Source organism: Hakea prostrata, chromosome 10, assembly GCF_041222555.1.
Source record: "Hakea prostrata isolate BN-2017 chromosome 10, UWA_Hpros_2, whole genome shotgun sequence".
Lineage (NCBI taxonomy): Eukaryota > Viridiplantae > Streptophyta > Magnoliopsida > Proteales > Proteaceae > Hakea > Hakea prostrata.
Genome location: NC_142609.1, coordinates 50,116,902 through 50,142,800, shown reverse-complemented (window position 1 = coordinate 50,142,800; position 25,899 = coordinate 50,116,902). Strand labels below are relative to the sequence as shown.

Sequence of the window (25,899 nt, the reverse complement as noted above, 5' to 3'; positions counted from 1 at the left end):
TATTTTGTTCGAACCGAGGACTTGGATATTGTATTGGATTAGAACTGGCTGATTCTGATTCTGATTCTGGCCTGTCCAGTTGTACCAATCCTTTGTAGGAAACTAGATCTTCACTTCAGTTCTGGGGCTGATCCAGATGGAGAGTCCGATTAATCTGGATTGGCGTAAAGTTTCCTGGACTTTTATCCCGACGACGTAGTTCAAAGTTCAAACTTGAATGCTGTGCAGCCGTTGATCTAAGACCGTCCATGTTGAAGGTGTTCAAAATCAAAATGGACGGTAGAGATTTGTTATAGCACAGTGATGCGCATTACTGAAGTTCGACCCATCAAGTGTCTCATATTCTCACCCCCAAGGTCCGAAATGTCGGACCAAGTTGCCGTGTCGGTGGCTGGCGACACCACCGACACGGCGACATGTCAGCGATTTTTTGCGGAAATAACCCAGCCTTGCCTTTTCCATGGAAAACCAGTTTTGGGTCTCTTCTTCAGAAGAGCAAGTTTCTTCACCCCCAAGCATCAAGAAACCCGAGAAATTTCGATTTAATCAAGTTCTTTTTCCTCCTCAACCATGATTCAGGTTCAGAACTTGATTTAATCCTCAACATGGGGGCGAGTCTGTCTCCGCATTGAACCCATGACCATGAGAGGACCCTCTGCTCATCACCGGCAGCCTTTTCACGGCAACCAGGTTGCCATGAATACCTGCACGGCTGCATCTCCCTTGCCTATGATGTTGTCTTCTTTCAAGCTTCCAAGACATCATCATAGGTGAAATCCAAACGTTGGAAAGCCGTAAGCCTCCAAGCCTTGGAATCGCTAGCCTTCTTCAGAGACCGAGCTTTGATGATGGCGGCCACTGCAAATGCTATTGAACAGACAAGAAGGCTGATGACTATAAGGAGCTTCATCGAAGCAGGGAGAGGGCCTCTCACATGGTATTGTCGACATAGGGGACATTTCGACCGTAGGCGATATATCGCTGACATATGGTTAAAGTCATGTTGCTGGGGGGGGTGTTTCGTGTAGCCCCCCAGCGATACGTCGAATTACTGCTGACACACAGTACCCCGTGCTCACCCCCTTAATAAAATTTAAAAAAAAAAAAAAGCTTATCTGGCGTTTGTTGTTTAAAATGCTGGGGAGAGAAAAACGAAAGGATAACAGAGGTGTTTTTGTCCCTCAGGTCTTTTTTGAATGTTTTTTGGGCCAAGGGACGAAGGAGGGTTCTAAATTCTAATAGAGGACAATGGAGTTGCTTTACCATGTAGAAGATGTGCTTTTCGTACGGTGACGATAGCTTCCTATGTAGAACCGGTAAAGATCAAAGAGAAGTTGAATAATTCAAGTTGGTCTTTACTCTCTACCTCCGGCGGCCAATTTGATATTATGAAATTGGGTTGAAAACTTGAAATAGGAGACTGCTCTTCACCCTGCGTGTACATGAATGCACATCGAGGACTCGGGAGTAGAGATGGGAGTAGGGATTACCAACAACATTTCCCAGATGTCATGAATCATATGATACGTTGACAATTCTCAACACACCACTCTGGGAACTCAGCGATATATAGGAGGAGGGTTTCAAGGCTTAAATTTGAAGATAACGCTCTCACTCACTGAGAGGGAGGGAGCAGGAGCTCATCATAATAGAATGCAATAATAAACTAAACCTGCACGCGCCAAGTATCCCAATTCCCACCTGCCCTACTATATCCTCTCATCTCTCTCTCTCTCTCTCTCTCTCTCTCTCTCTCTCTTACCTGTCCCGTGATCTCTTCTTTTGTTTGCATCAAACTTGTATTTCCTTGATTTCTCGCTTCGCACAGGACAGGGACGAAAGGTTAAAATAAATCCACGATAACCACATTTGAACTGGGACTGCACCGGTGATCGTCTGGCGCTTAATAAAGGATGAGATCAATGCCTCATGCTCATATGCTCAATATAAAAAACACCATTAAACATACACTTCTACATTTTCCTCTGAGAGAAAATTAACCATTTTATTTCTCAAGGGGGAAAAAGAAAAGCAATTCTGTACAGAGGTTAGAGGAGACTGCCTGCTATATGCCTCTTTCTTTCTCTAATCTTTTAACCCTACTTTAATTTTTCTTGCTAGTAATAGCGCCTCCATCAATTTACAAATCACTCTTCTCTGAAAATCCCCCAAAATCAAACTTCAACGACGTTCTCTCTCATTCTGAATCGCTTTCCATGCTTCCCATGGCCTTCAATCCTCTCGGTCTCTGCATCATCAGGAGAAGAAAAAAAATTAAAATAAGACCCACCAAAATGAACAAACAATCCCAAGACCAATATATAAGGTAAACCAACAGACACCAAGAGATGCTGGATCGCTTCAACACCTTCTTAGATGTCTTCTTCTCCCTCACTTCGTATCTCTCTTGGCAAAGATCAGAGAGCCATGCACCGGGGCTCACTAACTGCGGGGAATCCACCATGACCATCCACCGCCCACAGCAAAGAAAGTAAGTATCAAAAAACAGAACCAACCCAAAGAAGAAAAAGGGGGGGGGGGGTAGTCTTGCAGAAATTTCATGAGAGGAAGCCAGTCATGCTATGCTGTTTGTACAGATGAGGACTTACAAGTAAACTCTTCTGGATGAACTTGGCCCTTTTCTTTGGCCTTTGAGGAAGCTTGCAGCCTTTCATCGCCATGAAATCCTCTTCTTTTTCTTTACTTGACAAGGAAACAAACAACTTGGGCCAAACAACCCCTATATCGTCTCCCGCATTCATGAAAATCTTGCCATTGTCGTCAAAACCCAAAGAGCCTCTAGTCGTGTAGTACCGGTCCTCCTTCTCGGGCGAACATGACTTTCTATTCTCGCTTGCAGTAGATGGTACCGTCGCCGGCTCGGAGTTCCTAAAACCAAACAAAACCGGAAAAATGTAATCTTCATCCCTTCTTACTTTGGATTTAGTTCACGTTTGCAACTCACTCAAGTTATTTTGAGAGCTACCGGTTAACGGGAATGGGTTGCAGAGCAGGGAGAGAAGATTCTTTCTCTCTGACGACACGCCGATCAACTCGAGAGGTGATTTTCTTCTTAATCAAACCATCGGATTTCTCTGATGGGTTGTCTTCTTTAATTTTTATACACCGCAATCTCCTGCGGTTTCCCCACTGTAGGAGAAAATCGGTTTCCGGACCTCTACCTGATATTTGATTTGTAGTTTCTTTCTCCATACCTGCCTGCAACCAAGTAAATGGAAGAGAGAGATTAAACGAAATCATTTAGGTTTGGGTTTGGGTTTGGGTTGGGCTTGCTCTAAAGATTCGAGAAATAGAAATTAGAATAATACTTGGAAGAAATCGCTTCAATCTGAAATAACAAATCTTTATCACCACAAGATCTGTGGTCACAAAGAAACCAAACCACCCTCTTCAAACAGTTCTGCAATTCAATGGATTCAAGGGGAGACATTAACAGATAAACCAGAAAACAGACAGAAGCAAGAGTAAATGCACAAGAAAAGGCGAAGAGGCAAAAAAAAACAAAGACGATTGCTTACAAGAAGAAAACTCCATTACAGAGTAAGCAGCCCAGCCCAAAAATTGGAAGAGGATGAGATTCTTCTCATCGGTAATGCGAAGATATCTTCAAGTCAAAGAAAACCCAGATCAGTTAGCTGAATCCACCCTCTCTCTGACAGAATCGATCTGTCTCTCCTATCAGAGAGTTCCCCTGTGTTGGCTTTGCTCCGTCTCGTTCAAACTTGGTTATTCCTTCGCTCTTCTGTTTTGTATAGCTCTTTGGTTTCTCTTTCTTTGCCCAAAAAGGCCAAAAGATAAGTAGGTTATTTTTCCCCTCATTTATTTTAGTAGTAGTAGTAGCGCCCATAAAATGATACGGTAACTGAAGAATTGCCGTTACCGTTTGATCTCCAATGGACAGCCAGATACGCGTCCCGGTAACTAAATAAGCTCGGTTGCTTATAATAAACCCTCCTCCCATGGCTCTCCATGGCTCTCTCTCTCTCCCTCCTCTGTGCTGCCACGGGCATCAGAAGTTTTATATGTAACCAACCACAACCAAGGTCGTAAAACATGGTCTCCCCGCTCTTCTATCAGATTTTACTTCAGATATGACGAGTAGGAATTTCTAGGGTTTTTGAATGTGGATCAAATCAACGAATCATGTGTGTCATGACTGACTCATAGATAACTACAGTCAGATTAGATCAATTCCTACAAACATTAAAGGGTAATTTTCCCTAGGTTTGGTCCAGGTCATTTTTAGTCCAATTTAAGTTTCTTTTTGCATATCACTCTCCCCTGTAGTTTTAAGAAATAATTAAAAAAAAGACATCCTTAACAAGAATAGTTAGTTTAATAAAAATTTTGACAAAAATACCCTTCTGTCCTTTGGACTTCTTTTCATTATTTTAGTTTTAATTTACTAAAATATATACTATCAAACTAAATAAATAAAAAATAAACAAATTAAAAGTTTTATTAAATTAATTCCCTCGTAAAAACAGAGTTTGAAAACAAAAATGGTGCTCTGCAACTTCACAACCAAAGGAGGAAGACGAACAGTCTCTTCCTTGCCTGTTACATCTCATGTTAAAAATTTCTCATGGAGTTTGTCAACCAAAAGCACTCGTGCATACTTCTTACATTTCCAGGAAAACCAAGCTCTGAACTTCATTTCTCCGAAAATACAGATTGCCTTGGAATTTCATTTTATCTCACAAGGATTACTAAATCCAGGTTTAGTAATTTATATTTGTAAGATTGAATTTGGAGCTCTAGAGAAGTGATCTCCATTTCTTTTGTATACATGAGATCCTCAAAGAGTTATAAACATTCCTCTATGTAATGCATCTTTTCTTCTACCAACCTTTTGTATTGACTAGTTTCCATCTGTTCTGCACCCTTTTCATCTTGTAGACGCAAAATCATGGATCGTTGCGTCTGGATCTTCTCTCTCCTCTTCAAGGTCCTAGTATACTTTCTGCAGAAGCTGTTGCTGAGCTTGAAGAGCTCATTTTAGAGCAGCAATCTCACTTTTGGCCATATCTGAGAATGATACACTACTTCCAGCATAGGACACACACCAAGGACAACTGAGTAATCAATCTCAAGGTACTCCAGGTTAAAAATAATAGTTTTGATCTTATAGTTGGCTGGAATACCCCAATTGAATCCTAAGAAAATTGAGAAATAAATGGATTCTTAAAGAGTACGAACCTAAAGCTCTAGAAGCAGCCTCTTCCTTAAACTCAGTAGACAATCGGTATTGAACAGAAAAATAAGAATAAAAAAAATCAGAACTGAATGAGGATTAGAAGCAGACTGTTCGTCTTCCTCTTTCGATTGTGAAGTTGCAGTCTTGCAGAGTTACCGTTCTTTGCTTTCAAACTGAACAAGGGTTTTAGGAGGAAGATCAAAACTTGTATTGAAGTGCCAAATGATGGATTTGAAGGAGACTCTTCGTCTTCCTCTTTTGGTTGTGAAGTTGTAGAGCACCGTTTTTGTTTTCAAACTCTGTTTTAACGAGGGAATTAATTTAGTAAAACTTTTTCATTTGTTTATTTATTATTTATTTAGTTTGATAGTATATATTTTAGTAAATTAAAACTAAAATAATAAAAAGAAGTTCAAAGGACACAAGGGTATTTTTGTCACGAAATTTATTAAACTAACTATTTTTGTTAAGGGTGTCCTTTTTTAATCATTTCTTAAAATCACAGGGGAGTCATATGCAAAAGGAAACTTAAATTGGACTAAAAATGACCTGGACCAAACCTCAGGGGGTCCAGATGAAAATTACCCAACATTAAAAGAGTCAAGACCGGCGATCGGTTGGGAACTAAACAATATACCAAATGATGCCCTAACCTAAGGATTTTATCAACCAGAACTTGGGTCCAGAAAATCTTCAGCTGAAACGTATCTAGCGGCCAAACAAATAAAATAAATTAAAAACTTTTTAGTTAGAATCCAGGCAAAGAAAATAGGTTGGATAAGAGTCAACTGGATGATGAAAGACTAAGGAATGAACAATGTTAGCTAGCTAGATGTTGTCTTATTGTGTCTCACCTTCTTTCATTTATAAAATAAATGGTGCGTGAAATTTGGCTTCAAAGTCTCGTAGTTGATGTCTACATCTTTATTCATGTTGCAGTGGCATTGCAGTTGGAAATTTTCTATACGAGGGACTCTTTGAGAGGGAGAGAGAAAGAGAGGTATGCCTTTGAGAGGGAGAGAGAAAGAGAGCTATGCCTTTGCTTGTGCTTCAATTGCGCAGACTTACACTACACTAGAGTAGCAACTACTAGTCTTTCACAATGAAAAATTGCTTAGGTGTTGCGCAATTAATGTACAATATTGAAGTCGAGCCTGCACGATGATAAAATTGAACCCAGATGAAGTGTCAGGCTTTCCACATCTGGCTGGCTCATGGCTGGCTAGCTAGGTGTGAAGAAACAAGAGAAACAGACATCATCTAGTAGTTCGGACGGTTGAGAATACCCAAAGAAGGAAGGACAGCCATTATTCAATCTTGTGACTCCTATCTATCCACTAGCTTATTTTAAATTTCATTTTGTGCATGGGTGGATCTGATAATATAAATAAGATTGGGTTGGAAAGAGGAAAGACTAAAGGGGTACAGCCTTACAGGAATGTCGTCAATTTCCACATTGAACCGAACGGATCAGGTAGATCAAATCGGATGGGTTCGAACTGAATTCTTGTTATTTTGAAGTCGTTGGAAATTGGTAGAAATTGAACCCGATCAAGAGGGCTGTGGGCCAACCGAAACCGAAACCGACACAAACCAAATCATGAATTTTCCATACATAATCTATTTATTTATATGGAATTGGAAAGTCGTACTTGTTGAGTAACTACATGTCATTCTGATTCCATTCTATATATACATCGTCAGCAAGCCACTATTTCAAAATGTAATTCCTCCCGAGCTTCACCCTCTGTTCTCTTCTACTCCACATCTTCTTCTTCTTCTGCTGCAATTTTCTTTGGGGTTGTTTGGAAGAAAACATCCCAGAGTGGTGATTGTGTGTTCAAATCTGTTTTGAGCACAGAATCACCTAAAATCTTGTTCGATAAATCGGGTCAATTTTAGTGTGCTGCTGGTTCACCAAAATGGGATGAACCGAGTCTCTTGAGCACCATTTGCCCATGCTCAAGAAACTTCTTGGGCACGGGCACGGGCACGGGTACAATCAATCTCATGTAGACGGGTGAAATGGGCACAAATGGGTGAAATAATGGTTGGGTTTGACGGTGTTTAGGGGCACCGAAGTCTTTTTACTCACTAAACATTAAAGATTTAAAAAGCCTAGAATCTAACCATAACCCTTGTACTGTCACTTGATGCCGTATATCTCTGCAAGTTTATGATCCATACTCTGTCGTTCAAATGTCTCTGCAAGTTTATGATCCATACTCTGTCGCTCTCGATGCTTTCTAAGAATGGAGTAAGAACATAGAAGAAGTTATTTTCGAACAATCTGTACCATCCATGACCATGATTATGAATAAGAAGGTATTTTCAACTTCTATTTCTTTTCGTTTAGATCTCTGGTTTAGGGTTTATTTTTCCTTTCCTTTCCTTTCCTTTCCTTTCCTTTTGTCTCTGAATGAATTTTTTTTTATCTTTATTAGTTTGAAAACTTTAGCTACACATTTGAAGTTCTTTTGTGTTGGTTTTACTCCGTTTAGGCATACCCGTGTCTTACAATGTAATCTTTAGATCTGTTTCTCCTCTAAACTTAAGACAGTCAAGCTTTCTTGTGTGATTTATATGGACTATTTGATATTTTAGTGGACTTTTATGCATATTAATAAAAGATCCACAGGCATGTATCCATTCTATGATTACTAAAACAAGTGTTGTTGGAAATGAGAAATGGGCACAAACACAACAAAAATTCATTCTTGCCCATTTTGCCTTTGCCTGTCTGGGCATAGAATGGTTTCTAAACATTCCGTTTTATTGCTCTCTTTCCACAAACTTCTTTGGCTCCACAACAAAGAGGAAATGGGATCTATTTGGTATAAGAAGTAATGTATTCTAATTGAAGGCTTGGGGCTTGATTGCTCACCCAAAAAAAGGCTTGGGCTTGAGAGAATAGGTTGGGTTGGGCTTGAGCTTAGGCTTAGGCTTGGCCCTCAATTTGCACATCCTTTAGTGCCACTGAAATAGATTAGCAGACAACAAAGGCATACAAAGCAACAGGTGATGGAGGAGTGAAAACCCTGATCCCATATAGGGATGGACACGGATAAGCAAAAATTCAAATTCAATTCAATTCAATTCATTAGATATGTTTAAGAGCATCCGAATTTCGGATGATCTGATTGATTGATAATTGGATTCAAATTTGATCTGATTCGATTAGATATTGGACGGATACAACTATTGTATCCGATTTAAAGTTGAATTTTGGAGAATACATCATTATCCCTTCATTAATATTCATTAATAGTAACTAATAGGATGTTGGATATTTGAACTACATTCGGAGTTACCACCTATACTTGCAGGAAGATATACCAAATCCGATTAACTAAAACGATTGAATTCAACTCAAATATGGTAATACTCGAATCTGATAAAATGACTTAACTACCCCCAATTTAATATCCTTCGTTTCTCACGGTTGGTATTCCATCGTGCCGTTCTTCTTGGTCTGCGAGGTATGGTGGTCATATATATAACTCTTCCAAGATCAGGGCTTGGCCTCCTCCTTGGGCGTGTTGCTCCCCGGGTCGCCGGCGTGGGGGTTCCTTGTGGTCGTTCCCTCTGTCTTCTCGGGCGCGCTTGGTGGGTGTCTGTGGTGGGCGTCTCTCTTTTTTGGCCTGCGTTGGTTGCCTTGGCGTCTGGTCTTGTCCGGGGGGGCGTCTTCGGCTTCCTGCGTTCCTTGTTTCTTTTGCTCTCTCCTCTCGCGGGCCCTCCCCCGTGCCGCCTGGTCTTTCTAGCTACAAATAGAATCAGATAACAATAAGGTAAATGTATATTTGATCCCTTGCCGTCCTCTTGGTTCCCCTGAATGTGGATTGTATGTATGTATGTATGATTGGTTCTTTTTAATTAATATTGGTTCTTGGAGAATCTAGCTAGGACTGCCCATACCATATTATGATCCTGACTCACCACTCACTAATAGCGCTCTTCTTCCAAAGCAAATCTTGAGAGGGCCAGAGGCCCTGCAAAACAACCCACAAACTACACCCGAATAATCAACTCTCTCTCTCTCTCTCTCTCTCCTCTCTCTCTGCCTAATGCCTATATATAATAAAAGGATTTCCATCAACTCTGGATGGATGATGGGGGTGTTGAAGAGAGTTGTTGCCTGAAGGCTGAAGCACACCTTCAATATCCCGTCAGCTGCAACCACCTAGCTTATTTGTTGTCATACTCATGCACACGTGATTGAACGTTGAACCGTACGTATGCTTCCATCAAGACCGACGATGATGATCACCTTGATCCCTTCAACCAAGCGCTATAGCTAGTTAAACTCCCTCACCTCGCCTCACCTCACCTTTGTGTGGGATCTCGCGCGGATAATTGAGATGGCCCTGCCCCTGCCCCTGCCCCTGCCCCTGGCTGAGTGCTGAGTTCAACTCAACTACCTGAAGGAATCAAACGAGCATAACTTTCCCGCAACTAGCCTCCTCTGCCCTTGCGGACCGACCACTCATGACTCAACCTACTTCGTTTGCAAGGCTTCGCTTGGCCCACTTATTATTTTCTTTCACATGCAATTTCTGACAACTTTTTAATCATCGACTCCGTTAAGTGAAGGGCCAATCGTAATATTCTCGTAATAAAGAATATAAAAAAGTTTCATTGAAGGCAATAACAGTTATTGTATTAATTAAATAATATTAATTAAAAAGTTGTAAGAAAGAGGAAAACAAAAGCAAAGCCAGCGGTCATGGCAGTTAGGAAATATATAAGGACAGAAAAAAGAGGTAGGGGCGGGGCCCATTAAGGTTACTACAGCTGTATGGCACTTCAACCTGACAGTTTGACTAGCAGCGGGCAGCTTGCTTTTCTCTCTCTCTCTCCCCCCTGTGGCCTGTGAATACTGAATACTGAATAATAAAACTGTTTTTCCTTTTTCTCTTTTGGTTTGAAAAATGAATAATTGTAGTGGAAAGCGGTGAGGTGAGCATGTCTGTTGAACTTGAACGGTCATATTTTATTTTATTCCCACTTCGGGCAGCCTGGCCAGACTGTATGTATGTGTGTCTGTGTTCCTCTCTCCCATAGGCCATAGCCATAATAAAGTGTGATAAAACCCCACCAGCAAGCACTTGCTCATTTCCATCCATTCCAAGTTCCAACACCCTTAGGCCTTGGCTGCAGACTTCATTCTAGCATTCTTCTCTCTCTCTCTCTCTCTCTCTCTCTGAAATTCCTTCCTGAAACTCTTCAAGAGAGGATCGAATTCCATAGTAGACGAGGGATGGAGGCATTGAAGATGAGATTGTTCGCCGCCGCTATCCTAATGGTCTTGGCCGTCTCGGAGGTCCAGCATGTGGCAGCAGCAGCAGCTGAGGCTCCAGCACCGGCTCCCACTTCCGATGCGGCCCTCTTTGTTGTACCTACCCTATTCGCCTCTCTAACACTTGTTGTCTTCGGATTTCTCTTCTAGTGAATTGGAAGACGAATTAATCATCATGTGATATGGCGTAGATTTCTCTTCTTCTACACTTCTACTTCGAGACCATGCTATATATCCAATAGGGTTTGAGCCTGCTGCGACTAGTTGGATTTATCTTCTTCTTCTTCTTCATTTGTTTGGTATTTTTCGTCATTGGTTTATTATTATCAGTATCATTATTAAATCTTTTTTCTTTTAGTACTTCTAAATTCCTTTTTCTCTTTTTGAGCAAATCATTACTTGTAAATTTTCGTAATGTATTAAAAATAGGTTGTTATCGAGGGTTTTCTTTAAGTGTGGGATTGATTTGCATTTCAATTTGAGTTTTTTGAATGTATGTAAATGTATCTCTATTATCTTTATATTTATCATCCAGGAGGACACGATGGGGAGAGACGGAGAGAGAGAGAGAGAGAGAGAGAGAGAGAGAGAGAGAGAGAGAGAGGGGCGGTAGGAAAGGGGTATTAGAAGATGGCAATTTGGGAACTAACAAACTAACAATTGCATTGCAGTCTTGCAGATGATAGAATTTGAGGAGGATGAAGAAGAAGAAGAAGAAGAAGAATAAGAGAAGAAGTTGCAAAATTAATTATAATAATTGTGGGTTGTTGTTGATTGTGCTGTGGGGAATATGGAATTATAGTCTATAGATAGAGGGGACCACGTATAAGAAGAACGTGCAACGCACCGGCCACCGGTAACCGACCACCGACCACCGACCTAGCTTAGCTACCTCTGTTTCCTTTCCTTTTCCTTTTCCTTTTCCTTTTCCTTTTCTTACAAGAAAAGAAACATTCAGTTTACTTCAGATTCTGATTGTTTCTAACTTTTCATGTATGATGTATGATGTATGATGAAGAGGGTAATATTATAATATATAGAAACTGGCTCTTTCCATAATTGAATCCGTACCCTTCTCTATAAAACTTGTGGTTTCTATTTATTTACCCATCTGGATTCCCTCCATTTGCTCTCGTCATTCTTTCTCTTTTGATCATCTCACCAGTCACCACACTGCCAGACTCTTCTCACGGTGCCAAATTGCCAATCCATTCCTCATGTAACGTCCTTTTGAGGAAGGTCCAAGTGTTGAGGTATCTGAAACCCTAACACCAAGTCCAACACTTTGAAACTCTCAAAAAGTACTAGTCATGCCAATTCTAGAAAACCTACTTTGATATGCCTCGCGGAATAGGTAATACAAAACCCATCCAAAATGGGCAACAACAGAAGAGTTTTTTTTATTTACTAGAGTCATTCAAGCTAGGAATTCTTGAGATGTTGATGGCCACGGAAGGAATGATCGGAAAAAGACAGACCAATGTTCTCAGGTCTCTCAGACAGACAGAGAGAGAGAGGCTGCCCTGCCCTGCCCTGCCCTCGACTTTGACTGATTCTGATCCAGATTTAATCTTTAACCATCAGAATTCATCCACACCATTTGCATTTGCAGCGCCTCAATTGCGCAACTTCTTCCGATTCCCATTTGGTTTTGGGGTTTTGGGTTGGAACTTGGAAGTGGGTTGGCTAGAAAGTCCAGAGTTTTCTTGCTTGACTTGTCCAAAGTATTTTGGATCCTCCTACATGTCTTTCCGTTTCCGTGTGGAAAGTGGAATTAGAAACCTCCCTGCCGGTTAACTTTCTTGATGAATGATTTAAGTACAGTTCAAAGTTTCCTCCAAAAAATAAAAGATCTAAGTGGCAGCATGGCATCATTTGTGAGTCTGTGACCCAACCAAAAATTAATCCTTTGATTGGTGAAGTGCTCTGTGTACAATCTCACTTGGAAGTTGGAAGTTCAAGGAACCCAGATTAGAGAACAGGAGATCTACTATGTCATACCATTGCTTCTTAAATAGTATCTTGCAAGGAACGCAAGGAATAGAAAAGATACAAAAGGAAAAAGAACACTTATACTAGGAAGGAATCTAACCCCATAATCCCTCCATATATTCTATTCTAGTATATACAGATGCAGTCTATGCGCAACTAGTGATGCAATAACAAGAAATTTGAAGATAAAAAGGAAAGGGAAAGGGAAAGGGAAAGGGAAAGGGAAAGGAACACACTAGGCAATTAGCAGCTAGGTTCTAATTAATCAAAGACCATCGTAGTAACCACCAAACGATATGGTAGCTCTGTTCAAAGGCACACCTTTAGCTGACGAAAGAGCATGATTCTTCAATTTGCTGGCATGGTTAACCATTTCTTTGATCCTCTGCAATAACAACAACAAGGTTTTTTTTTCTTTTTTCACAATTTTGAAGACCCAACATCTCTGAAAGAAAGATGTTCAAGTGATGTTAAGATAGATTCGAAATTTACTAACCTTGTCATCCGCATATATTTGGAATCTAAGCTTCTGGTTACGGTGATGGTTGTGGTGTCTCTTCTGATTTCCGAATATGAAGATGCAAACGGTGGCAGCAGCCACACCTACAGAGCATAGAGCACCTATACCGGATAGTCCCAACTTCCAGAAGCAAAACCCATCAGCGCTACCTTCTTCCCAGTTGACCCTGCTTTCTTCCTCGATCTTGGAATTCGAGTAATAATCGTTCTTCACCATCTCTTGCTCGGCTGGCACGTTTGAAGAATGTATGTTATGTTCCTTGGCCTCTCCTCTAAAGCCTGCATCTTTCTCCTGATCAAAGTGAATCGATCCCAGTTCTGCTTGTGGCCTGATTGATCCTGTATTCCCAATCCCGGACTTGGGTAAGTCCAGTATTTTCATGTCGACGAATTGGTTCTCCTTCAATTTCTTGAAGAAGGCTTGCGAGATCATATCTTGATCTCCTGTAACTATTGCTTCCAGTTCCAGGGACGACGACGACGACGGAGCTGTTGTTATCTTCTCCGTCATCTCAGAAGTTGGAACCTCAGCGATGTCTTTCAGAAAATCATGATCTGGGCTCTTCCCTGAAAGTGGTTCCGATCGAATCTGGATCGGAACGAGCTGATTCAAAACCCTCCTCGGGATCAGAGCGCTTGAATTCTGCGACTCCGACCCATCAAAGACGACGACGCGTCTTGAGGCAGAAGCGGTTGGAGACGGGCAGATGAAGTAATTCATGTCGATCACATCTTTCTGATCAATACCCATCTCTCTTGAAACATGAATATCAAGGAAGCCATGATGATCATGATCGTCTCCATCTCCATCTTCATCTTCATCTTCATCTCCATCTCCATCTCCATCATCGGGGATGTACTCCCACTCATCCAAATCCGCCTCTCCCGGAGAGGCTTTCTCCATGAGGAACTAGGGATGGGATCAATCAGGGAAATTGGGAAAGAGAAGGGTGAGGAGAAGAGGGTTTTATATTTGATTAAGAAATTATTGGTTCCATGAAGACAGGTGCTACGCGTCAGAGGACGAATATAGCCCACCGGTTGTGTCTTCTACTATTTGGGGAAGAAGATAGAACAAGAAGAAGCAAAAAAAAAAAAAGCACCAAGCCGAAGTTTTGAAGGCTTATCTTCTCAAATCTCAATAGTGACGACAAAAGGTATTGGGTCAAGGGACCACCCCAAATTAAGGGGGAAAGAATAAGGACCTCCCACCAATAACCTCCCTAAAGATATTTCTGTCCATTTATTTATGATTTTGTTAGATCCTTAAGTGCTACTTTGGACTATTTTGGTAGAACCAGAAGTAAACACAAAATGGGCTAAGCGTCCTTTTATCAAATGTTTCCTCTACTGCTTCAACCTGATCATGGCTGCTTAACCCTAGAAGAAGAAAAGTCATAAGAATGAGACAGACTCTTTTACTTTGGCAAAGTAGACAAGGAATTGTAGCCGGCTTTCAACTTTCTACTTTGAAAGAGAGGTTTTCTCCTTCTACTTTTCATTTAATTAATATATCAATATATATATATATATATATATATATATATATATATATATATATATATATATATATATATATATATATATATATATGCCGACTCGGATAAGAGCTGTCTGTCATCCAGAGACGTGATCAACTTGCTTGCAAGAGTAATTGAAACTTGTAAAGTTACAAGTATCAATTACTGCAACCAGTTGATCACGTCTCTGGATGACAGACAGCTGCCTTATCCGAGTCGGCAAATATATATTAATATATATATATATATATATATATATATATATATATATATATATATATATATAGATCGGTTAGGCCCCAATTTGGCCAATTCGGAACCCAACGGAGTCAGATTCAAATTCATTTATAATATATACAAGATCTAGAAGTTTGGTCAAAAACTAAAATGATTACCTATTAATTCTTATACTAAATTATTAGCTTTAAATTCCAAATTTAGAAGTACTAAGATATCCCTCAGGTTGTTTAATATATATAATATGACTAAAATATTTTTAATACCTATTGTTGTCAACTATTTAAGTGGGTGTAGGAGGAGTCGGTTCATCCATCTTCTTCCTTCATCTTATCGAAATCACTACTGGAAACCACCAAAAAAATAAATAAATAAAAACTATTCGAGATTAGAATCAACTTAGGTCAATCCAATTCTTGTTTTAATTAGATCTTGCAGCCAATTTCCACCAGTGTTGGATCTAACCTCTACTCAAATTAGCTTGAAATAAGCCGAACCGATGTGATGCAAATCCAATCCGATTTTCTGATCAGTCTTGATTGAGATTATTTTTCCCTTTTCGGATAAAGTCATGATTAAGACCTTGAGTGGAGGTTAAACATTGAAGTTGTAATAGATTTGTGGGAGATAGAAAGAGACAGGACTTTGTGGAGAAGGGGGGAGAGCAGTGACAAAACCTTCACATGCAACACAACGAGGCACTGTGTAGGCTATAAACAGAACCAGACACACGTCCTTATAAAGAAAATAAGATCTATAATCGGGGTATTTCGGTCATTAAGCCTTAATTAATACATGGTTTAAAAAAATATATTGTGAATGACTAAAGGGTATGTTGGAAAATGCCATGTCAGCACTGCCACATCAGTCTCTATTAGTTTTGAAGGTAACAAATATGAATTATTAATGACTATATTGAATTGTTTATATCTAGTTTAATATGAGAACAAGTGGACCAAATCCCACTCAACACCGGATGCCCAAGCCCAAGTCAAGGTCAAAACCAAGCCAAGTTGGACATGAAGTATAAGCCAAGACTGTGAAACCCAGCCCTAACCTTGACTCAGAAACCCTGTTGTTTATAGGTCCGAAGACCCAAAATAAAGAAAGAAGGAAAACTATGGGCCATCTTAGTGGAAGACATAGTGTTTGACACATAACCCATGGAAGTTGATGATGGTGTTCCATACTTGGAAGCTTGTTCAAAATTGGGAAAGAAACTGCACCTTGATGAAGAAGAGACTAGTTGATGGACTTAAAGCGTAGTTGGATATGATTTGAAGGCATTTGTCTATACTAGGTAAGTCATATGTTATGTTGGGAGAAGCTCATTGGGTTTGGACTTAATTTGGACCTTCAATTCCCTGTTTTGGCCTTGCTGACTTGCTTGGTCGATTGGGTGGTCAATTGGGCCAATCGACCAACAGGGACAGAATTCGCCAAAGATCTTCTGTTAGGTCTGTTGGTGCTCTATATAATACAAGTACATGTTTTTTAGCCTCCTTTGTTTCTAAAACCCTCAGAGAACGTGAGAAGACTCTCTCAAAGCCTCTCCTTGGTGTTTGTAAAGAACTCTTGCAAGACTTCAAGTTCTTCATCTCTTGTTCTTCAATCAAAGGTTAGTAATCTCTCTTGTATGGAATTGATCTACTCTTACTATGATTTATTCCCTATGTTGAGATTATGAAGAAGATGCTGCATCCTTGCAACCATCTCTTCTACAATCTCCATTCATTCTTAAAGTTCTATGATCTTCATATTGATCTTAGCCATGATCCTTGTGAATTCTTCATGAAGCCATGATCATTCTTTCGATTTGATTTCTCTAACATGTTAGATCTATTTTGCATGATAGTTTCATATATGATCTTCTGATTATGTTCTACTAGAATGAGATCCTATCATCTCTAGTTTTTCTCTTGAGTTCATAGCATGTTTTCATCGAAAACTATGAATTTACCAAATTAGAAAGTCATATTTCCAAATTAGTAAGTAGTGGTTTTTTTTTTTTTTTTTTTTTTATCTATTTTAGTGTTAGATTATTGTTTTAGAGGTTTCCTCCAAGTTTCGTAGTGTTTCGGATCTTGTAGAATGAGTTTCAGATAAAAAATCATATTTCTGTTGTGTACTGTTCAGGTGGTCGATTGCTTGGTCGACTGAGCCAAGGTACCACCCAATCAACCAAGCAAGATAGTAGTTGTGTTCTTTGTCCGATTTGATTCATTCGACCTCCGATCTTTTAGGCATCTTTCCTAATGATGTATCTATGCTTGTTTAGGGTTTATTTGCTAAGTTTGGAACCATTCTCTTTGATCTTTGGATATTCATCGAAGCTATTTAAGGTAAAGACTGTCGTTTCCATAATTACATAGATTGCGTGAATCTTAATTTCTATTTTGGGATTTTCTTAAATTCACTACCATAATTGTATTTTCTTATTATTATATTACTGTTATAAGTATTTCTAGTACAGTAGTATCATGTTCATGTATTCTTTTGATTATGAATACTTATTCTTGTCATTTACATATGCGATTGATCATGTTTATATGCATCTTTCTATATAATGAGATATCGGTTGTGTATATTGTGACTGAATTGGAAATGTGATTGAATAAGTATGATTTGGGATTGGAAAGTGTCTTTTTGACATTTTTGTCCTTGGACATCAGTGGGAATAGTATGGGATATTTTCGATGGTGCCCTTCGACACTTTCCAGGATTATTGGCTTTCATACCTAGGGCTTGTCTAGCGGTGTTTGGCTAGGAATACCCTGTTATATCATACCCGATTCGGAAGGATATTGAGACCGACCGACCTGTGGTAGCAATGGGGATTTGTGGGCGCTTAAGATCAGTAACCAACCCGTGAGAGGACATGAGTCACATTGTGGATACTCATAAGAGGCCATTTATTGGTAGGGTTGCAAATAGTAGACTTGGGCTCATGAGCGCTCAAGACTGGTAGCCAATCCATGAGAGGACATGAGAGCTTCCCATCTATTATTTGTGGATGACCAATAGGGTTAATGAGTCCGTGGTCCGGGACGATGCTGACTCTAGTGAAAAGCATACCGGAAAGGATTGCCCGGGGCGAGGAATGGACGTATCTGGACCTGAATTGCTATAACTAAGTAGATGACTTGCATTTGGCTAGGCTTTACCTTGACATGCGTCAATACTTAGACCAAACGGTGATGTGAGAGAGCGGTGACCTAAACCCCAACCATGGAATGTCCCGAGGGATGAATGACCCTTTGCCAACCAAGAATGAGTGATTTGAGACCTACCCAAATAAGTTTGGTGCTATGACTTAAAGCATGTCTGCCTATAGAGACCAGCATACATAGAGCTAGCTTCATACATGCATTGTCCATTTCATATCATATTGCATCATGTTATGTTTTGCTATCATGTTATTTATGTTGTTGTGGAATAACTTGCCTTGGTGAGTTCTTTTGAACTCACTTCTTTTTTGTGCAAATATCTTTTGTTAGATTATTCTACAAGTATTGATTACTATGACGGCTAGTATGAGGAAGCGCAAGCTGAAGAAGCATACTTCAAGCAAGGTGTTGGCAGTTACGAAGATCTCGATGATGATCCCTCATGCAATTATGCTACGTACCATGATTAGCCCAACCGTGGAGTGGAAGTGGCGGTGCTTGATTTCTGAAATTTATACTTATAAAGATGTTCTTTTTAAAGTAGAAGATACTCTAGTTTAGTTTGATCACTTCTTTTCCTTCCTTTCTTTTGGAATTGGTTGTAATCTTCTTCTTTACTTTTGAACTACATTTCCGTTGTATTCTATGGAGTGATTTCCCGCACACTCTACATTTTGATTATTATATATATTGGTATCATTATTTCCGCACTATGATTATATTGTCATTCTCTTTTCTTATCTTGTTCTCTTGTTTATGTTATTACACATTGATTACATCCAATGTTTAAAGTATCCCACGATACCATACGATACTAGCCGATAAGTATCTATATTTGACCCAACCAATACGATACATCTCGATACATCCTTCTATTGAATTAAACTAAAATACATAAGTCAGAGCAATACAATACTCGATACGTCTCTTAAAATCACCTAACCGATACGATACTCGATACCGATACTTTAAATCTTGATTATATCATGTTCATGATTATGTTATTGTGCATGTGGGAGGATGATTTCCTCGATACTTGTTCTTCGGGGCTGTAGATCACACACTCGGGTATGCCAAGTAGGGTACCGGCTGGGTGGATGTGACAAAGATGAGCATGAAGAATGGAGTACAAGAAGATTTAAGAATATCAAGAAAACTTAGCACCTAGCATATGACATTTCCTTGCATATACAAATGTAATCACATTCATTTGCATCAAAACCATGTGCATCATGTCATTGAAATGACTTAGGACATGTTAGGAGAATATGTGTGGATATAGGGTTGGTTAGTAGAATCTAAATCCATTTGAAATCCCACACTGGGCTTCAGACAGAGCTCCATTTGGTCACAAAAACTCAAACAGATTTTTCATCTGAATCAAAAGACAATCCGTTTGGACTAAATTTTCACTCAAATTTTTATCCGTTGAGGGTTGGGCTGAGGTACTTGAAGGCCATTTAAATAAGCACAATTCACCCCATTTGAGTATAACAACCTTACAAATTGATCAACCACTCCCCAAATACTCTCAAGTTCTCAAATTACAATAAATCGTTTGTTTTGTCTCTCATCCTCACTCCACCTTTGAAGAACATATTAAGGTGTTTAAGCAAGCTCATTAGAGCAAAGCTTGAGGCAATAGAAGGTTTTTATAAGATCATTGGTGTTGCAAATTATCTCCTCTGTGCATTTACTCCATTTGTATCACTCTCACACAAGGGGTAAAATGTCACACTCTTTGTTAGGTGATCTCTAGCCATCTATTGTATTTGGTTGTTTTCAATTCTATGTCTTGGTAGACTATAATTGATTTTGGGTGCTCTTGCCCTATTAAACAAAATTGTAAAAATGTGTTCTTGCCCCATAACAAAGATTGTAAGGGTTTAATTTTTTACTCACTGTATTGAAAAAGAATCACTAATGAAAATATTTCTTTGGGCCAAAAGGGAAGTAAACGTAGACTTGTAAAATCAAATCACTATAAAATCTTTGTGTTGTAGAATGTATGTTTGCAAATTTGTTTAAGTTCAATCAGATTTGAATTTGCATACTTTATCTTGCATTTTCAATTAAATCAAAAAATTGGACAATTCCACTAGTTGCTACCTATTCACTCCCCCCCCCCCCTCTCTCTAGGTTGCATTAATAGGATATTTTAGTCATAACACATTGGATTAAACAATTTGCGGGGTATTTTGGTCCATCTATGTGTGAAATTCGAAAACACTTAATGGTGGCTAACGATGTTAGTTTGATTGAGATCTACACGTAATATATTGTATTAAAGGGACCCAACATTAGTTTATGGTCCACTAAGAGGAGCCACACGTAATTCTTTTTTGTTGGTAGAAGCAAGGTTTAAAGTATCGGTACCGAGTATCGTATCGGTCAGGTGATTTTAAGAGACGTATTGTTCCTGATCGAGTATTGTATCGCTCTGACTAATGTATTTTAATGTAATTCAATGGAGAGACGTATCGAGATGTATCGTATCAATTGGGTCCAAGGTTTAAAGTATCGGTACCGAGTATCGTATCGGTCAGGTGATTTTAAGAGACGTATCGTTCCGGATCGAGTATTGTATCGCTCTGACTAATGTATTTTAATGTAATTCAATGGAGAGACGTATCGAGATGTATCGTATCGGTTGGGTCAAATATGGATACGTATCGGCTAGTATCGTATAGTATCGTGAGATACTTTAAACCTTGGGTAGAAGTCCATTATTGGTCTCACCTTATGAATCGTAAGCCTTTGTCAACAATGTTATATCAAGGGATACCAACCGGGCTCATATTGGTCGGACCAGACTGGGTCAGTCATTGACCAGCTAACCAAACGCCTTATGCCTGTAGGATCCATGCAAGGCAAGAAAGTCTCGCTTTGAGGACCACTCGAGGAAGTTGTCTTCTAGTCAAACTCATGTGGGGATCCGGAAGTGGGTGCATTAAGTCCAAACTTATCGGTTGAAATCAAGAGTGTAACTCTACGGTGCATCGGACAGTTCGTATGAAACAATTCCCAAAAGGATCCAACGACAGTAAGGTCATCAAGTAACATTATAAATACCTCTAACCCTAAAAGGTAAAGGAAAATAACGATTTTTCCACCAGTCTTCTTTCTCAATTGTCCTTATCACTGACTTGATCGTTGAAGTCGACCCCAACTTACACAAGGTTGGTCCATTCTATTTGCAGGTGATTCGACGGTCGTGTCGGAACTGGTAGCAACAAATGATATCATGAATTTCAATCCCTTCAAAATATAGATGGAATAGATCCCAAAGAGACTGTAGATCATCATTCCATGGCAAAAACTTGTCAGGCTGGGAATTACCTGAGATGAGAGTAGCAAGCCAGTTTGACTGAATAGGAATGTCATTCATGTCCATCTTAGCTTAGTCTTGGCTTTGACTTGGGCTTAAGTATTTGGCATTGAGTTGGATTTGGTCTACTTGTTCTCATATTGAATCAAACAAACACAACTCAGTATAACCATTAATAATTAATGTTTGTTATCATCAAAACTAATGGATGCTGATGTGGTAATGCTAACATGACATTTCCCAACACATGCATTTGCGGGTCATGGGTATTTGACCACCATCTAGAAAGATATAGGGTCAGATACTAATATTGAGACCAAATGATCGAAGGAAAGGAAAGGGGATACAACGTGTTTTATAAAACCTAAAATTAAGTTTGGATCCTTATGTTACATAATGGATGATTAGAAGTTCCTCTTGATTTAGCTTGGAGCTTAGGGGTTCAAGCTTGCACACAAATACTTGATCCTGTTATAGTCCTCTAGCTTTTGGAATTTTGTGAGAAAGATAAGAATGCATGATACACACGCAAACATGCATACAACATAAAGATCCAAGAAGGGAATCTTGAATGGTGTATCCATGCACCAACTAGTTTTCATATGATGTGATTGAGGATGACCCATTTGGACCCATGATTGGAATGGCCTGTAGGATTCCAATTACATTGTTCAACTGTTCAATCACGCCAACTAATTGTATTAGTGACTAGTGAGTGTGTCTGTGACTCTGTGTGTGTTTATCAATTCATCGATGCAAGACACAGCTACCTAGCTAGTTCAACAAACCAAACAAAAGCAAGCTAGCTAAATCTAGTTATTTGTTTAATTTTGGGGTGCAAATGAGTACCTGAAACTTCTCCCTTGAACAATCAAAACCTCAGGTGATAGTGGCAAGTAATTAGCAGCTATTACTGCATCGAATAATATTGAACTCTGAGTGGCAAAATATGGAAATGATCAGCTACAGCGAGGCAAAGGCATTTCACATCGAGGCATCCAAGACCCAATTTCTGAACGCCAGCTATCTGCAAAGCTTAGAAAGAGCGATATAAATTGTGGACGGAGTGAAACTTGAGAAGAAGAAGAAACCTGTTCGATCAAATGCCACTGAGAACCTGAGATTGCTTCCACAAAAAACTTGTTCAACGTTGTTATCGATGTTTCTAGGATTTGTGGTTGTAGAGAAGCGACTGAACAACAACATGCTGGCGCCGGAATTCGTCGCTATGTATTGCTTGAAGGTTGGGTAACCTCTGGGCTCTGCATAATCCAGCCCAGCCCAGCACTTTCATCAGAAAGTGTTGGGCTGGACTGAGGTGGGCTTGGCACGGCAAGCCGAGCTTACGTTTGCAATACAAAGCCCACAAACATAAGGTGGGCTTGGCATGAAAGTGCTAGGCTGGGCTGCAGTGGGCTTTGCGGGATAAACATAAGGTGGGCTGGGCTGAGGTGGGCTTTGCATGGCAAATACAATGTGGGCCTCGCATGAAAGTGATGGGCTGGGATGGGCTGAACTGGGCTTTGCATGGCAAACACAGTGTGGGCCTTGCATGAAAGTGATGGGCTGAACTGGGCTTTGCATGTCAAACACAATGTGGGCCTTGCATAAAAGTGTTGGGCTGGGCTGGGCTGGGCTTTGCATGATAAACACAATGTGGGCCTTGCATGAAAGTGACAGGCTGAACTGGGCTTTGCATGGCCAACACAATAATGTGGGCCTTGCATGAAAGTGCTGGGCTGAACTGGGCTTTGCATGGCAAACACAATAATGTGGGCCTTGCATGAAAGTGCTGGGCTGAACTGGGCTTTGCATGGCAAACACAGGGTGGGCTTGGCATGAAAGTGATGGGCTGAACTGGGCTTTGCATGGCAACACAATAATGTGGGCCTTGCATGAAAGTGATGAGCTGAACTGGGCTTTGCATGGCAAACACAATAATGTGGGCCTTGCATGAAAGTTATGGGCTGAACTGGGCTTTGCATGGCAAACACAATGTGGGCTTGGCATGAAAGTGATGGGCTGGGCTGGGCTGGGCTGAACTGGGCTTTGCATGACAAAAACAATGTGGGCCTTGCATGAAAGTGATGGGCTGAACCGGGATTTGCATGGCAAACACAATAATGTGGGCCTTGCATGAAAGTGATGGGCTGAACTGGGCTTTGCATGGCAAACACAATGTGGGCCTTGCATAAAAGTGTTGGGCTGGGATGGGCTGAACTGGGCTTTGCATGGCAAACACAATGTGGGCCTTGCATGGAAGTGATGGGCTGAACTGGGCTTTGCATGGCAAACACAATGTGGGCCTTGCATGAAAGTGCTGGGCTGGGCTGAACTGGGCTTTGCATGGCAAACACAATGTGGGCCTTGCATGAAAGTGTTGGGCTGGGCTGAACTGGGCCTTGCATGAAAGTGTTGGGCTGGGATGGGCTGAATTGGGCTTTGCATGGCAAACACAATGTGGGCCTTGTATGGAAGTGATGGGCTGAACTAGGTTTGCTTGGCAAACACAATGTGGGCCTTGCATGGAAGTGATGGGCTGAACTGGGCTTTGCATGGCAAACACAATGTGAGCCTTGCATGAAAGTGTTGGGCTGGGCTGAACTGGGCTTTGCATGTCAAGCACAAGGTGGGCTTCTCAGGAAAGTGATGGGCTGGGCTGAACTGGGCTTTTCATGGCAAACACGGTGGGCTTGGCATGAAAGTGATGGGTTGGGCTGAATTGGGCCTTGCATGGCAAACACAATTTGGACTTGGCATGAAAATGATGGGCTGGGATGGGCTGAACTGGGCCTTGCATGGCAAACACAAGGTGGGCTTGGCATGAAAGTGATGGGCTGGGCTGGGCTGAATTGGGCTTTTTATGGCGAACACAAGGTGGGCTTGCCATGAAAGTGATGGGCTGAACTGGGCTTTTCATGGCAAACACAAGGTGGGCTTGGCATGAAAGTGTTGGGCTGGGCTGGGTTGAACTGGGCTTTGCATGGCAAACACAATGTGAGCTTGGCATGAAAGTGTTGGGCTGGGCTGGGCTGAACTGGTCTGAACTGGGTTTTGCATGGCAAACACAATGTGGGCTTGGCATGAAAGTGTTGGGCTGGGCTGAACTGGGTTTTGCAATGCAAACACAAGGTGGGCTTGGCATGAAAGTGTTGGGCTGGGCTGGGCTAGGCTGAACTGGGTTTTGCATGGCAAACACAAGGTGGGCTTGGCATGAAAGTGATGGGCTGGGCTGAACTAGGCTTTGCATGACAACACAATGTTGGCTTGGCATGCAAGTGCTAGGCTGGGTTGAGCTTAGGTGGGCTTTGCATGGCAAACATAAGCTCGATTTGGCATGAAAGTGATGGGCTTTCTGGGTTGGCTGAACTGGGCCTAGCTTGGCAAACATAAGCTATCATAAATACAAAAACTTTTATCCAAAAAGAAAAAAGGCTAACCTAGGTTGAAAGGCCTGAACTAAGCCCAGGAAAAAGAAAACCCACTAAACAAAAATAAAATAAAATAAAATAAAAGAAGCTTGATATTATATTAGAAATAAAAAAATAAATAACATTATATACGATAATAAACGGGTCGTCCTGCCACTAAACAATCTCGTTACTTGTGTGACCTTAAGATCCACACCAGAACCGTCCATCTAGCTGGTCTCATCTGATCCACTCGTTTCTCTGTCATTGGTGCATTAGGACTTCTCCGTGTGGGTTGTTTACCAAGCACACATTCTTTTACGGCCTGTTTGGTTACTTAGAGTATAAAGATTTTAAAAATCTGGATATTTCATATCTATAGATTTCAAATCTACGGAGTCATGGTTCATAAAATTAAGTGTTTGGTTAGCCAAATCTTTGGAATGAAATCTATAGATTCATCATAAGAAATATTTATGAAATCATGGTTTAAATGTTTAACACTTTTATAGTAGAGATGAAATCTCTAGATTTCACCTTATCCCATAAATCTACAGATTCACATTTTTAATGTAAAAAGGTGAATCTCTAGATTTCATGAATCCAGAGATTCACACAAACAAACGGGTATTAATCTCTCATTTACGAATCCAGGGAATTGAAATTTCTGGATTCATGTAACCAAACAGGCCCTTAGTCATTCAAGCCCAACAACACGGCCACCAACAATGAACCAGCGACTTGGTTGACAATCTTTCACCCCCATTTGACTATCGAACCATGTTGTCATATTTGGTTTACTTTCCATGCATGTATCTCTTCTGAGAATCTCATATAAATCAGTCTTTAGCCTTTGCAGAAACACACTTGCACACAAACCCCATATTTCTATTGTAGGAACTTAGAAATCTTCAGGACTCACTAGCCCTCCCATGGCCAGAAATTTCCCCAAACTCATCGTTCTTTTGACCATCTTCACCTTCTTCATTGTTCACAGCCAATGCAAATCTCATGGCTTCTCTAGGACTTCGTCACTGGAGTCCAATGGACACAAGCGTGAGGAAAGGGGGGTTAAAGCTTAATTAGGGCTTTCGCTTTCGACTTTAACTTTTCCCCTTTTTCTTTTCGTTTTGACTTTTGATTATTCGCACAGTCCATCAGCAATCTCATGCACCTAGACCAGGCCTTCCGTTCAAGTAAGCTAACCAGCCA

The 25,899-nt window shown here is 40.5% G+C and overlaps 3 protein-coding genes across 6 annotated transcripts; 1 reads left to right on the top strand and 2 right to left on the bottom strand.

The window, feature by feature from the left end:
* Nucleotides 1-1,919: 1,919 nt before the first annotated feature.
* LOC149003796 (uncharacterized) lies at nt 1,920-3,919 on the bottom strand. Of its 4 annotated transcripts, none has more exons than XM_089137672.1 (6): nt 3,540-3,914; nt 3,330-3,421; nt 2,987-3,215; nt 2,610-2,889; nt 2,369-2,446; nt 1,923-2,248 (listed from the first exon to the last, which is right to left on the bottom strand). In XM_089137672.1, exons 3-6 carry the CDS (start codon nt 3,211-3,213, stop codon nt 2,198-2,200), a joined length of 636 nt encoding a protein of 211 aa, XP_088993798.1. In that variant the 5' UTR covers nt 3,214-3,215; nt 3,330-3,421; nt 3,540-3,914; the 3' UTR covers nt 1,923-2,197. The 4 variants fall into 4 exon arrangements, with proteins under 4 accessions (XP_088993800.1, XP_088993798.1, XP_088993799.1 ...); XM_089137671.1 differs by having other exon boundaries at nt 1,924-2,248; nt 2,987-3,219; nt 3,540-3,913; XM_089137674.1 differs by lacking the exon at nt 2,369-2,446 and having other exon boundaries at nt 1,920-2,248; nt 2,987-3,219; nt 3,540-3,919.
* Nucleotides 3,920-10,270: 6,351 nt separating this feature from the next.
* Nucleotides 10,271-12,690, top strand: LOC149003795 (uncharacterized). Its single transcript, XM_089137842.1, has one exon. It carries the CDS (start codon nt 10,476-10,478, stop codon nt 10,662-10,664), a length of 189 nt encoding a protein of 62 aa, XP_088993968.1. The 5' UTR covers nt 10,271-10,475; the 3' UTR covers nt 10,665-12,690.
* On the bottom strand, nt 11,185-14,118 carry LOC149003794 (uncharacterized). The gene is made up of 2 exons (XM_089137841.1): nt 13,003-14,118; nt 11,185-12,891 (listed from the first exon to the last, which is right to left on the bottom strand). Exons 1-2 carry the CDS (start codon nt 13,927-13,929, stop codon nt 12,772-12,774), a joined length of 1,047 nt encoding a protein of 348 aa, XP_088993967.1. The 5' UTR covers nt 13,930-14,118; the 3' UTR covers nt 11,185-12,771.
* Between the last annotated feature and the right edge of the window lie 11,781 nt (nt 14,119-25,899).

Excerpts from the sequence above, each read along its gene's own strand:
- LOC149003795 (XM_089137842.1), top strand. The coding sequence starts at position 10,476 with ATGGAGGCATTGAAGATGAGATTGTTCGCCGCCGCTATCCTAATGGTC.
- LOC149003794 (XM_089137841.1), bottom strand. The coding sequence starts at position 13,929 with ATGGAGAAAGCCTCTCCGGGAGAGGCGGATTTGGATGAGTGGGAGTAC. Across the intron at positions 12,892-13,002 it reads AAATATATGCGGATGACAAG|AGGATCAAAGAAATGGTTAA; the intron begins GTTAGTAAATTT and ends TTGTTATTGCAG.
- LOC149003796 (XM_089137673.1), bottom strand. The coding sequence starts at position 3,213 with ATGGAGAAAGAAACTACAAATCAAATATCAGGTAGAGGTCCGGAAACC. Across the intron at positions 2,890-2,986 it reads CAACCCATTCCCGTTAACCG|GAACTCCGAGCCGGCGACGG; the intron begins GTAGCTCTCAAA and ends GTTTGGTTTTAG. Across the intron at positions 2,249-2,368 it reads AGAAGAAGACATCTAAGAAG|AGACCGAGAGGATTGAAGGC; the intron begins GTGTTGAAGCGA and ends CTGATGATGCAG.